This window comes from Branchiostoma lanceolatum, chromosome 17 (assembly GCF_035083965.1).
Source record: "Branchiostoma lanceolatum isolate klBraLanc5 chromosome 17, klBraLanc5.hap2, whole genome shotgun sequence".
Lineage (NCBI taxonomy): Eukaryota > Metazoa > Chordata > Leptocardii > Amphioxiformes > Branchiostomatidae > Branchiostoma > Branchiostoma lanceolatum.
Window position 1 is genome coordinate 11,024,102 of NC_089738.1, and position 12,136 is coordinate 11,036,237.

The window sequence follows — 12,136 nt, forward strand, 5'->3', positions numbered from 1 at the left end:
TGGTACCAAAAAGGATGCCCCCTTTCTCACACTCAACGAACCCACTTCATCCTGTGATGTCACTGCGTTGTATTTGGGACAATGATGATTTGTCATCTTTCCCATGGTCTGTTGTCAATCCTCTGATAAAGACTTGTACATGGTTTGGTTCACACAAACGTGGACCCAACTGCATTGTTGGCATTTGTCAAGTTTAAGTCACAAGTGAATTTACTGTGGCTTAGGAATCTAGGGCTATGCTAACTCCATTTCATGTATGCCATTCTCTGCAGGATTTGATTCGGAGCTGAAAAAAAGTCTAGCTTGATGTTTGAAAAAAATTATCTATGTTCTATTTTGCTGAGAGTTAAATGACAGCAACACCTAATATTTCATTTTTCATTCAATTTGCAATGACCTCTCCGTAACATTTCTAACCTCGATTTATCTATACTTCAAGATAGGCAGAACTGGTCGAAATTAAATGCGAACCTTTGCTAACAGTGACTGCTTCTTATCATTAATTGATGCTCGGTGAAACCAGAGAACACTAACTGTGCTTTATCAGACATTGTAACTTCTGTTAGTTACAGGACTTGGGCTTTGGTATCGACACCAGACAACATAAACTTAAACACGATGGTGCCATGCTTTCAAAAGGGAACGTGTAAGATGTCGGCTGTTTGCAAAATGGATTGACCAAGGTTGGATAAAGATGATGATGATTGTCTTCATTATTAGACCTATACAGTAACAATTGTCTTAATTTTAATACTTTTCTGGACATCATTATGGATGGGTGCCTTCTTCTAAAAAACTTTTTAAATAAGCAAAAATGCAAAGTAGCTCTTGGAAGCTGCCCGAAGTTTCACGATAGCAATGGCGTGATAGCAATGACATGTCTTTTTGATAACCTTGTCCTCAAGGCTAAGACCCCAGGGGTTAAGACATGACCATCTGAGGCTAATTATACTGAATTCTGATCAAAAGATATGATATCTGGCATACATGCATGTGCTCTAGCATACATGCATGTGCTCCAGCATACATGCATGTCCAAATTCCGACCTCTATGCTTTTCTAGAACTTTGTGAACTTGTCCTACATGTCAAATGTCAGCAGTGTGGTATAGAGGGGTGATACACTAGTAAGTCAGTCAACGTTGAGTGTCAGGGATGCTGAAGAGAGACTCTCTAAGACTTATTATGTATTTACTCACAGCATTTTGATAAAAACCTGGTGTAAGATTGTGAAGGTACATGACTACCACCTGAGTTCTAGACATAGGCTGAGCTCCACTTGTCTCCCCAAGGAATCACATTGATAAGTGCATTGTCTGGAGGTCAACTGTAAGACAGTCCATGGCTAGCAGGATGGGGTCTGGTAAATTGTGTTAGTATGTCTGCATTCTTTGCAGCTCCAGCTGATTGGGAACAGGCACCCGGCCGACACACAGGAAAACACCTCACCAAGTGGCCACCTTCCAAGTGCTTAACACTTTCAACCATCGCTTGATTTTTACAGCAAATGTACAGACATTTATGATGCATTACTCGTGTTAACCATATCTCTGCTGTAACCAACACATATGTGGTGCATGGAGGAGTCCATAGAAGGTAGAAGGTTAAGGTAAGGCTACACCCTAATGAATCACAAGTGCCGAAGTTGACAGCGGTCCAGGGCTCTAAACCCTCTGGGCAGTCAGACTAAGCTGTTTTAACCAGTATCTAGCGGTTCTAACCAACCGAACTTCACAACACACTAATTTGCAACAAATGCCTAGTTTCAAAAAGTAAGCACCATCATTTAAAGAATGAGCTCTAGAAGAGGTAGTAGTGTTGTGATCTAAAGTATGTCACGTACTCTTGCACTAAAACTGTAAAAGCTGGAACTTATTAAAGTAGAGCACAAGGGCAAATGTTCTGTAGACAGCCGTGACGCCTTATACTAGAAACGTAACCTAGAGATTTTATAGGTTTATTCACTCTCACACTGAGTAACAGGGAATATTAACAACTATTTAAAGCGTTTGCCTTGATGTGCCTTTTTATAATGATGCGGAAATTCTGGATTAAAAGAATATAAATAGGCTTAAAAGTCAGCTGTTCATTTACAAAAATGGAAGTCAAAGCTCTGAAGACAGCTGTCTGAAGTGTGGGTTTTCCGGCTAAAGCCCAAGTGCTGCCCGCTGGCAAGAAGTTGCAGAAACGTCTAGTGATAACTCATGATATAAAGTTACATGTAGAAGTCCTACTATGCAAGTTTTCATTTTTAACATACAAGTGACTGTCAAAATACGTATATTTACTTAATTTTGATTCTACATTTCTTCAGCACAGAATCCCTGCATATGTAAGGTGCCTTAAATGCTTGACCTTCTCAGTGTTCCAAGAATTTTTTTTCATCCACGTTTGAGTGCCCTGAAATGCATGCTGCATGTTTAAAGTGGAGCAATGGTTTCCCATTATATTCTGCCTTTAAATTAATGTGGAACACATATGCCACAGTATTTCTACCCCATGCCGAAGCGTCCATGTACTCTGGAAGGGTTCAACACTTGATAGAACTGTATTGAAGAACCTATAGCTACCAGAATTCATCTGGTAAGATGGTTGTCACTTCTGTCCCTGGAGTTTCGTGGAATTTTGGAAACAACCTTCATATTTTACGAGCCTGGTCCTTGGCCAACAGTCAAGGAAAGGCTGTTGTAAGGATGAAAGAGGAGTTAAACTTAGGTCAAAGTGAATGCTGACTTGAATACAAACAAATAGTGAAATACACGTATTACTAGACAGTACCAATAAAAAAAGGATGTTTTTATTGCCCTTGTGTTTTTCCAAAGACTAAATAAAAAAAGGCTCATTAGCCTACAACTTTAGTCAATCAAAGATTAGATGATAAGCATGCTAAATAGGAGAAAAAATGGAATGTTTCTGAATTTATTTCAAAATTTACAGTGACAGTCAATGAGCGCTACGAATACCCAGTTGTCAAAAACCGATGATTAACTGCTGTGAGGTCTTCTGTTATTGTTAGGTTTGCTAATTGTCCTGTTGAGGTGCCCCTCTCAACCCTAAACCCCCCTGTCTAAACAAATATAAAGGAGTCCTGTGTCCTACATTTGTACATCTAACCTCCCAACGGGCCATTGTAAAACTCTTTGTCTGTCTTGATTCTAGTATGTCAAGATCACTGACTGTTTCCTGTTTTCCAGTTAGCTTTCTACCAACTATATTTTCTCTGAGTTAGAATTAAGAAATTCAGAAATGTAAGTTGGTGTTGTATACCTAATGCCAATTTGAGAGTGTGCTTCAAAATATTTATCTTGAATTAAGTAAATACAGAATGCCAGCTACTAGCAATGTTTCTGTTTTTTTTACTGCTGACCATGACCTTTGTGTAATGCGAACTGTGTGAACACAATGCAAAAGCATCAAATAAGCAGTCTCTAAACAGAACCTACGTCCATGTGTTCTGTATCACATGCACTATACAAACATCACAGGTAGAGTTAGTGCTTGAGTATTGTCAAGGCACCTATTGGAGGAACACTGCTGCCATTGTTACATGTTTACTTGTATAACTTACTCTGCTACTAGCCCTAATAATTATATCTTTACTCTGCATCAAACTCAGCCGAACTTAAAGAGTCTTGCAAGTGGACGCGGGCTTCAATGTGAAAGGCACTGCCTCAGTTGATGTTGATTTTGCACTTGGGCAATGGTAGCATGTATGCAGGTGTTCAAGTGTGAAAGCTTCACAGGTACTCTTTTAGTCTTGTGTGGAAGGCTAATGGAATATTTGAGACAAACTAAACACAGTGTAGCGACGTGGTCTAAAGCAGTTGTACAGAAGGTTTTTCATATGTGCCCTGCAGTATTCTTCTCTACCCTCTCAAATGTCTGCATCCGAAACACAATCTTCCATCTGTTGTGCCACACCTGTCTGAATGAGTGGTAAAAAAAACATCAAAATACCGATATATTTGAGTAGCACAAACGGCATTGATGATGCGTTGTCTTGTGGTTGACAACTTGGCATAGTCTCTAAGGCTGTGAGTTTTGTGTTTGCTGAAGTAGCCGACAGTGACGAGCTGAGAAGACATATTGATGCATGGGTCAAATTAAGGTGAAATACTGGATACCTTCATTTGGTCCAGTTTCTTAAAGAATGGAAAAGAAAACATCCGACACAGGACCTCCTGGTGTTCTTAAGGCCTGCTGTCTAACATGAGTGCCCTAGGCCTTAGAAGTTAGATTATATATCCCTGCTGTTGTTTGTCTCCACACATCTTGCCTTGTGAAGTATATAGCTGTTGGAAAAATTTGATACGAAAGTAAACATTTCAGGGCCCTGCCCGCCCACACCGAATGTCTTGTTGTCCATCATGCATTACTGACCTTGCGTGGTGCCACAGTCACTGTGTGGGCGCAAATGAGAATTAACCCCCTCACTGCTAATGTAGTCTTTTGAGAATTTACATTGGTTGTAGAGTTAGGCAACAGTGAGGTTAAGCATTCTCAAGTGAATGCAACTCAATATCCTTTATTCCCAAACACAGAACTTGAATGCTATTTATTTGGTTCAATGTCTGAAAAAGTCTTCAACTTCAAGTAAGAAATTAATTAATTTTGTTAAATCATCAACGGAAATGATAAACTTGTTTTTTATACTGATCCATGAATATACATTGTATAGTGCTGTCAATCATGAAAAGTTCTATATTGTTGGCACTATTCAACTCCCTACAATCAAAAGAAAAGGAAGAATCTAATATCTTTGCTAATTGTGTCCAACTGTCTGGAAGTGTGTAACTATATATGTCTATATGCCATGTAACTTCCCTCAAAGGCTGCAAAGTAACTGACCCAGAACCTTCAGTCTGTATTTGACCAACATCTAAATTGACCTAAAAACCTCCAGTATTACTTGGTAAACTGGGTCAGTCTAGATACGTCAGGTCAAGGTGACGTAATTTATCTTGAGTGTGTAGAATGAATGGTTTGGTGATGGACAGTGATGTAAACAGTGATGTAAACATTTTGTTTATTCTACAGGGGGGACCAGGACCAATAGGACCTCAAGGATTACAGGGCAACCAGGGCTTCCCTGGACCAGAAGGACCATATGGGGAGAAGGGGTATAAAGGGGAACCCGGCAACCCCGGAACAAGAGGGCCAAAGGGAGACAGGGTATACACAAGTTTTAAGAACTTATCTGCACATATTTTATTGTCAAGAAAAAAATTACATTTGATATCCTAATATACATATATAGTTCCACCAGGTCATGGATATCCGCCACCCTAAAAACGGATTTTAAAAGATCCCCAATGCGATGTTCAACAGTATAATCTACGCCTTCATATCTAAACTATGCATGCCTTTAGGTGCTGCACTAGAGATCTTTCAAAAACACTTTTTCCAAGGGGCGGATAAATGTAGAGTCAATTCCATGTCACCGAGAGGGTTTTCAGGTAATATTGCTAGTGAGTTCAAACAATTTTAGATAAAAGACTATTCCAGTCAAAATAGTTCAAATTGTTCAAACAATCAAGAATGAAAGTTTGAACATGTTTGAACTTATTTATATATGTTGGAACTATTTGGAAAGTAATTGCACAAATATCTCTTTATTTAGAACAATTTTCAAACATCTATGTGATTGTTTCACTGTTCAAACATGTTGGAACAATTTGCATCATTTTTCAAATGGTAGATTTGGGTTATTGCCCCCATAAAAGTAGGTGCTAATCACACTCTATTGTCTGCCTCTGTATATTTTTAGATTTCACGTCTGGACTTTTGTTCTGAAGTGTCTATGCATGGCACCCAGGCCTAATCCCCTATACTTTGAAGGGGTGTGTGAATTGCCCTGTTCCCATCCCACTGACCCAGTTATACCATGTTGTTATAATGTTGGAACTTGTAGGAACAAATGATCAACCTATTTTCCAACAGTTTCGAAAATAATACAAATAACATGTGCAATGTTAGAAATTTGTCTAACATGTTGGAACACAGCAGAAACTATTTAGAACATCAAATGAATGTTGGAAATTGTTCTTAACAGTCACTTATCTCCCTTAGATTGTTACAAAGGTTTTGCAAATGTTAGAACAAAAGGCAACAAACACCCTCTCAGTAATGTGGAATTGACTCTAACCCACTGGATAAATGGTTATGGCGGTTACCATTATGTTTTTGTGTAAACACCTCCCAGCATGACTTTTACTGACTTTGCTTTTATCATTAATGTTGATGGCTTGATGTATCTGGTACTTTGAGGTTTAATCATGTTTTACTTTTGGCAGGGGAAAATGGGTGTTCCAGGCTTTCCCGGTTTAAATGGTATCCCTGTAAGTATTATTCTCATATCTGACTACATTTAGTGTAACTGTTACATGATAATTATAATAAATGAAAGTATTGGGAATACATGTTTTCCTGTCTTTTCTGATATGTATTGATGTGAAAGAGTTATGTGCATTTTATTAAATCATAACTGCTTTATGTTTGTAATATTAACCCATTTATAAACTGTATTTTTGCAGGGCCTGCAAGGGTTACCGGGTGCTATGGGTATGCCTGGTTTAGATGGCTGCAATGGAACCCAAGTAAGAATATTTTTATTACTGCTATTGTCACACTCACTCATTATCCAGTTTAACATCTCTTTTCCCCATCATCTGGGGGTTGGACGTGCTTGCACATGAACTGTATATTGATGGACTATATAATACTACCTAGTAGAAGCACAATTTTAACTGTAGAGAAACGGTGTGAGGAAAGGCACTCAGATAACTTGTATTGCTATTTTTTGCATCATATTATAAACTGCCTCATGATATCAAAGGAATATCTTGAAAATGTAGATAGGATGTAAGATTCATCATTACAAAAGAAAGTGTGATTCTCTCTGGGATTTGAGAGCCCACAATCATACATTATACCATATGGTATCATTCCTGTAGATAAAAGATCAAGCAAAATTGGAGAGGACACTGTCAGGGCTGTTTGTTTCTTTACCTTCTTATCTATAATCCAAGTGTCAGAGTGAGCCATGAAATGAAAGCCTGCTGTGACCAATGCAATACTTTTTTTCAGTCTTTTGAAAAATTTGTTGGCTTTAATGCACTTTTAATCATCCTCAAAAGTTTTTTGGAAAGGGCATGCACTCTCAATCATTTCAACCCCCCCCCCCCCCTCTCTAGCTTTCTCACTAGCTCTTATAAGTGTTAGTATTTTCCTGTTTGTTTGTATTCAACTGTGCTGTTTATTTCCAGGGAGACCCAGGTGGCCCAGGTTTACCTGGAGTTGACGGTTCTCGGGGTCCACCGGTAGGTCAATTTAGAGTTAGACACTTGTATTCAACTAGTAATACGACATATGGCAAACATAAGCATATCTCTGAAACATGCTGACTTTGTGTATGGGAACCAAAGATGTTGTAGCTCAGTGATATCAGCCAAAATCAAATATTTTGTATATTCCTACATTGTAACAATTTTGTATATTCCTATATTGTACAATGTAGAGCTATAGTCAAACCTGTAAAAGTAACTACATACAGTAATGATAAAGACCACCAGGTCCTGGCCAATGTGGTACATGTATGTCGATCCCTTAGATGATTTCTCCCATTGACACAAGCATGAAGGATCCTTTCTATAGTGACCACCTGTCTACATAGACTAGATTTTATTTGTCCCCTGTACAACTAACTATGGGTAACACTTATAGTACATATGTTATGTGTCAGCTAAGTGTATTTGATATGTATACAACATTAGATGGGCATTAGATCTCGAAGGTGGAAAGAGGGACCCTTTGAAAACACTCACTTGCAGGTGATGACAGACTACAGTACAACAAATATATCACCATTTCTGTATGTTTCTTCTTTAGGGTAAAACAGGCAAGAAAGGAGTCAAGGGTGAACCTGGCTTGGCACTTGGTGGTACTAAAGGACAAAAGGTGGGTAGAGCTGCTCAGTGTCGTGTGTTTTTAAGTTACATAGTATTCCTACTGAACAATTGATCTCAAACCAACACAACTTGCCTTCTAAATGGCAAAAAAAATGCATAGGAGGAAACAAGGAAGGGAATTTAGAAGCTAATGAAATTTTGAGTTTGGTGGCATATGGTTGGCTAGACCAACTGATAAACATTTGTGTTGAGTTTGTTCTGACATGACATCTTTGTCCCCTGCTACAGGGTGATGCTGGCAGAGCTGGCCTTGACGGATTACCGGTGAGTTGGATTAATAAGAACACAACATATCTTTTTTTTCTTTCAAAAACTGAAATAAGAAACTTTTAAAGAGTGAGAAAGATAATCAAGTGTTTAACGGAAATACATTTTCTTGTTTTGCTTACAGGGTCCTCCTGGTTTAGATGGACTCCCTGGCAGCATAGGAGGTACCGGAGATCCTGGCTTACAGGTATGGTGGATTCTTTCAGAAGGAAAAACACAACATTAGATTGTCACAAACTGTTGTTTTGCCCATGCAACATGCAAGTATGCAAGGCAATTCTAACATCTAGATTTCAAGTATCATCTGCTGCCTTAATGGTTTGACAATGGCTTTGTTGGTAGTTGATGTCATTAACCATATTTTTGTTTTTGTTTCCACGATTCAATAAATAGGGTGACAGAGGCGAAAAGGGAGGCAAAGGCTTGAAAGTAAGTATGCCGTGACCTGTGTTTTTCCTGTGAGCATATGAAAATGGTTTCACTTGTCTTTTAAATTTCAGTTAAAACAAATTTAAATCATTGACAAGCAAAACTAATATACAACTATTCTTACCACAGATACTCTTCGTCGCTTTCAGTCCATATCATTTGTCTTAAGCAACATGTCTTCTCTCAACATGTCTAATTAGTATTAATTAGCCTGTAAGCATTATGGATTGTTCAATTTGATTACTGTAGCTGCAGTCAAGACTGTATACACTTTTTAACATTCGTTATGATTGTTTCTTTATTAGGGATCTATGGGCCTTGGCTTTGCAGGACCAAAAGGAGACCCTGTAAGTAGAACTCTATTGTTAACTTGTATTGTTATATACATTATGATAATGTAAAAGAACACTTGCTTATCCATCAGTATTTATGTTAAGTTCAATACTTTCTTTCCATTTTGAGTCTGCAATCTATTATCTTCCAAGATGATGTGGCTGTTTTTGAGAGACCTTAAAACTCTTTGATAACTTGAGACAGAAAGTCTCCCATGATGTAATATGTGAATGAAAACATATAGACTGAGGAGGCAGACATAGGCTGCCAGAACGTGTTCTAACAAAGTTTTTCTCCCGTCCCCTTTCCCCAGGGTGAGCCAGGTCAACCCGGACCTCCCGGACCCCCAGGTGGAGGAACTGGAGAACAGAGACAGCCGCCAGGGGGAGCTCTTGGAGAGAAGGGACAGAAGGGCGAGTTCGGAATCAGGGTAAGTTTTACAGCTGCTATAAGATGGACTTTTCCTCCTCAGTGTGTAGATTTCCTATTTTTGAGTGACGCTAATAATGACATAATCTGTCTAAGGGTTTTTTGATCATTGGGTCTTGGTATTGTGTAACAATACCACAGGTTATAGCCTGACAATGATTGGATGTACACCAGATAAAGAATACATGATGTCGATGCGTTACAGAACTGTAAACTTCACTGTTTGCCATAACAGTTTGTGTCATCAGGACATTCAAAAAAGTCATTTCACACACTGAAGGAAGTTTGGTGGACTTGTTTACCACCCACCCCTTCCTTCCTAATCTGGCAACAGCTAAACATGTTTAAGTCTGGAATCCTCTGGGAATTGAGCAGGAATCTCTCGCCGCTTTTCTGTATAAATATAATGGACAGCTGGTTCGGCTGGCCTGTCTCACAAAATGTCATCTTAAACTTAAGATGTATCACGTCACACTTACAAATATTTCCGTTGTTTATCCGACAGGGTCCCACGGGTCCTAAGGGTCTGCCTGGTAACCCCGGCCCCCCTGGACCACCAGGACAGGTGAGTCATTTTTGTACCATATTACATGTATTTTATTTTATTCAAAATTTTGACTCTTCTAGCGATCTGAACTGCTGTTAGTCAACAGCTTTAACATATACACACCCCACACAACCTTATCTCTAAGTTGTAGATTTCAATTTGTATACAGGAAAGCCTTAAAAAAACATTTACAACTGAATCTACACTTTGTGCATTAACATACTACTAAGCATGTAGTCATCATTGAACTTGACTGGTTTTGATCAGTTGTTTCATGTTTATTGAAAGCAAAAAACGAGAAGTATTCAGATATTTTTCCTCCAGAAGGAAATGATTTTTTTTCTGAAAGTTGCCATCTTCATTCTTGATTTATTTTGATTTACCACATTTTGTGGAAGGATTGACATAACAGGTGAACTATCACCTTTTCAAGATGTCATCCCAGACCGGACTGTAAGATATGGACCATCGCACACCAGGGCATGCCCCTACTCTTTTTCGAAAGGGTGTGGTGGGTTATTTAACGTGCGCGGGGTGTGGCTCACCCCAAACACGGGACCTCCATTTAACGTCCTATCCGAGGGACGTCCCTAACCCTAGATGAGCTAGGTACTCATTTACACCTGAGTGAAGTGAGGAAAGTCGTGTTAAGTGCCTTTCCCAAGGGCACAACGTCAGGGCGCAAGTTCGGACATGTCTCTGGGCACAACCTGGGATTAGATCCCGGGTCCCATTGTTTGACAGCTGGCGCTCTACACTTGCGCCACACGACGCCATGTGCATTGATAAGCAGTTACCTAGATTTTAATGTAAACTGTGAGCCAAAATGCTTCTGTCCTTATCTGAAACCACCATTGGAAGCAGTCATTGTCTACATGTGTGATTGACACTTGATGCTGTATGGCAGTGGCCTCAGACCAATGTTTGTCTTACCAGACTTGGCAAATCATTCATATCACTGGGAGGTCTGCGATCACTGTGATCTCCAAGGTCTTGAAAAAGTGCATATGCTGCAGATTGTGATTTTCTCCCACTTTTATCTGCCAGTCAGACAGTGTGTCATCCTGTGCCAGATAAGAGTTGTGGCTGTACCAAATTGAAGCCATGGGTGTTAATGTGCAGTACATTGCCAGCTTGCCAAATTATTGATATATCAATTCAGAACATCAGAACTCGGTTTGTCTCAGAGTTTAGCATATGGTACATACACGTTTTTTAACAAAATGAAATTGACATTTTGCCCGATGAATATTAATGTTAACTCTGTTATATTTAGACTAGACAAATGTCAGTGTTAACAAATTAAAAATGAATAGAATTTAATGTTTAAGTTAACTCAGAAAGACCTTTTCAGCAGGTCAAAGCAGTTAATACTACTGTAATGTTCCACTTATATGGACGTTTGCCTGTCTTCAGGCTTATAGCCTTTTCCTTCCACTGTAGGAGACTTTGTTGAATCATATTTGATGTAAGTAAAATATTTGTTCTGTTTGACAGATTATTGGTGGAGGCGGAGGAGGAACAACAGGGTTAGTCGGACCCAAGGGATTTCCAGGAGATCCAGGATTGGCTGGGCCACGGGTAAGTCTTTTAGATGCAACTGTCTTTATGTTCCATCGTTTCCTCCATCGCATTTGGTAGGAATGTATCTTTTAGAGTAGCTCACGTCTTTGTAGCATTTTTAGTTACAGCTTTGTAGAACACCATCAAAAATGTAAATCATGTGTTCATGTTTTATTGAATACTCATTGTGTTACTGTTCCGCTGTACTGACATGAAAGAGGGCTTTTTAGTGTGTTCACATTTTTTTTTTATCTCCACATAAAACTTATTGAAACCATAATGAAAGCCATACTGCTGTATAATCTTTTGCATATTTTTGTTTGGTCATACAGTAACTTTTCTACTAAAAGATTTCAAAGTTGTGATTTAGGCAAAATAGAGAGAAAAAATTGTCTACATGCAAGGCCTTATCACATTTTTGTAAAGCTGTATTAATGTCTAATGTCTGCTTTCCTCAGGGTCCACCTGGAGCAGCAGGTCCTCCAGGCTTCCCAGGCGGCAAGGTATGTATGGTGTCATCATCATCATCATCATGTTTGCCACGTATCAGTAACTACATGTACTGCGGCTGGCTGGCAATGTGCCCCATTGTCTCTTGTCAC

At 39.1% G+C, this 12,136-nt stretch overlaps 1 protein-coding gene across 2 annotated transcripts in view; it reads left to right on the forward strand.

Annotated features, from left to right (window-relative positions):
- Nucleotides 1-12,136, forward strand: part of LOC136422551 (collagen alpha-2(IV) chain-like) — a 50,194-nt gene that overhangs the window by 17,134 nt on the left and 20,924 nt on the right. For both annotated transcript variants that reach the window (XM_066410332.1, XM_066410333.1), the window contains exons 4-16: nucleotides 5,037-5,171; nucleotides 6,293-6,337; nucleotides 6,533-6,595; nucleotides 7,265-7,318; nucleotides 7,887-7,955; nucleotides 8,195-8,230; nucleotides 8,358-8,420; nucleotides 8,627-8,662; nucleotides 8,968-9,009; nucleotides 9,309-9,425; nucleotides 9,930-9,989; nucleotides 11,469-11,552; nucleotides 11,993-12,037. In XM_066410332.1, the coding sequence (XP_066266429.1) occupies nucleotides 5,037-5,171; nucleotides 6,293-6,337; nucleotides 6,533-6,595; nucleotides 7,265-7,318; nucleotides 7,887-7,955; nucleotides 8,195-8,230; nucleotides 8,358-8,420; nucleotides 8,627-8,662; nucleotides 8,968-9,009; nucleotides 9,309-9,425; nucleotides 9,930-9,989; nucleotides 11,469-11,552; nucleotides 11,993-12,037 (849 nt within the window). The remainder of the gene's footprint in view (nucleotides 1-5,036; nucleotides 5,172-6,292; nucleotides 6,338-6,532; nucleotides 6,596-7,264; nucleotides 7,319-7,886; nucleotides 7,956-8,194; nucleotides 8,231-8,357; nucleotides 8,421-8,626; nucleotides 8,663-8,967; nucleotides 9,010-9,308; nucleotides 9,426-9,929; nucleotides 9,990-11,468; nucleotides 11,553-11,992; nucleotides 12,038-12,136) is intronic.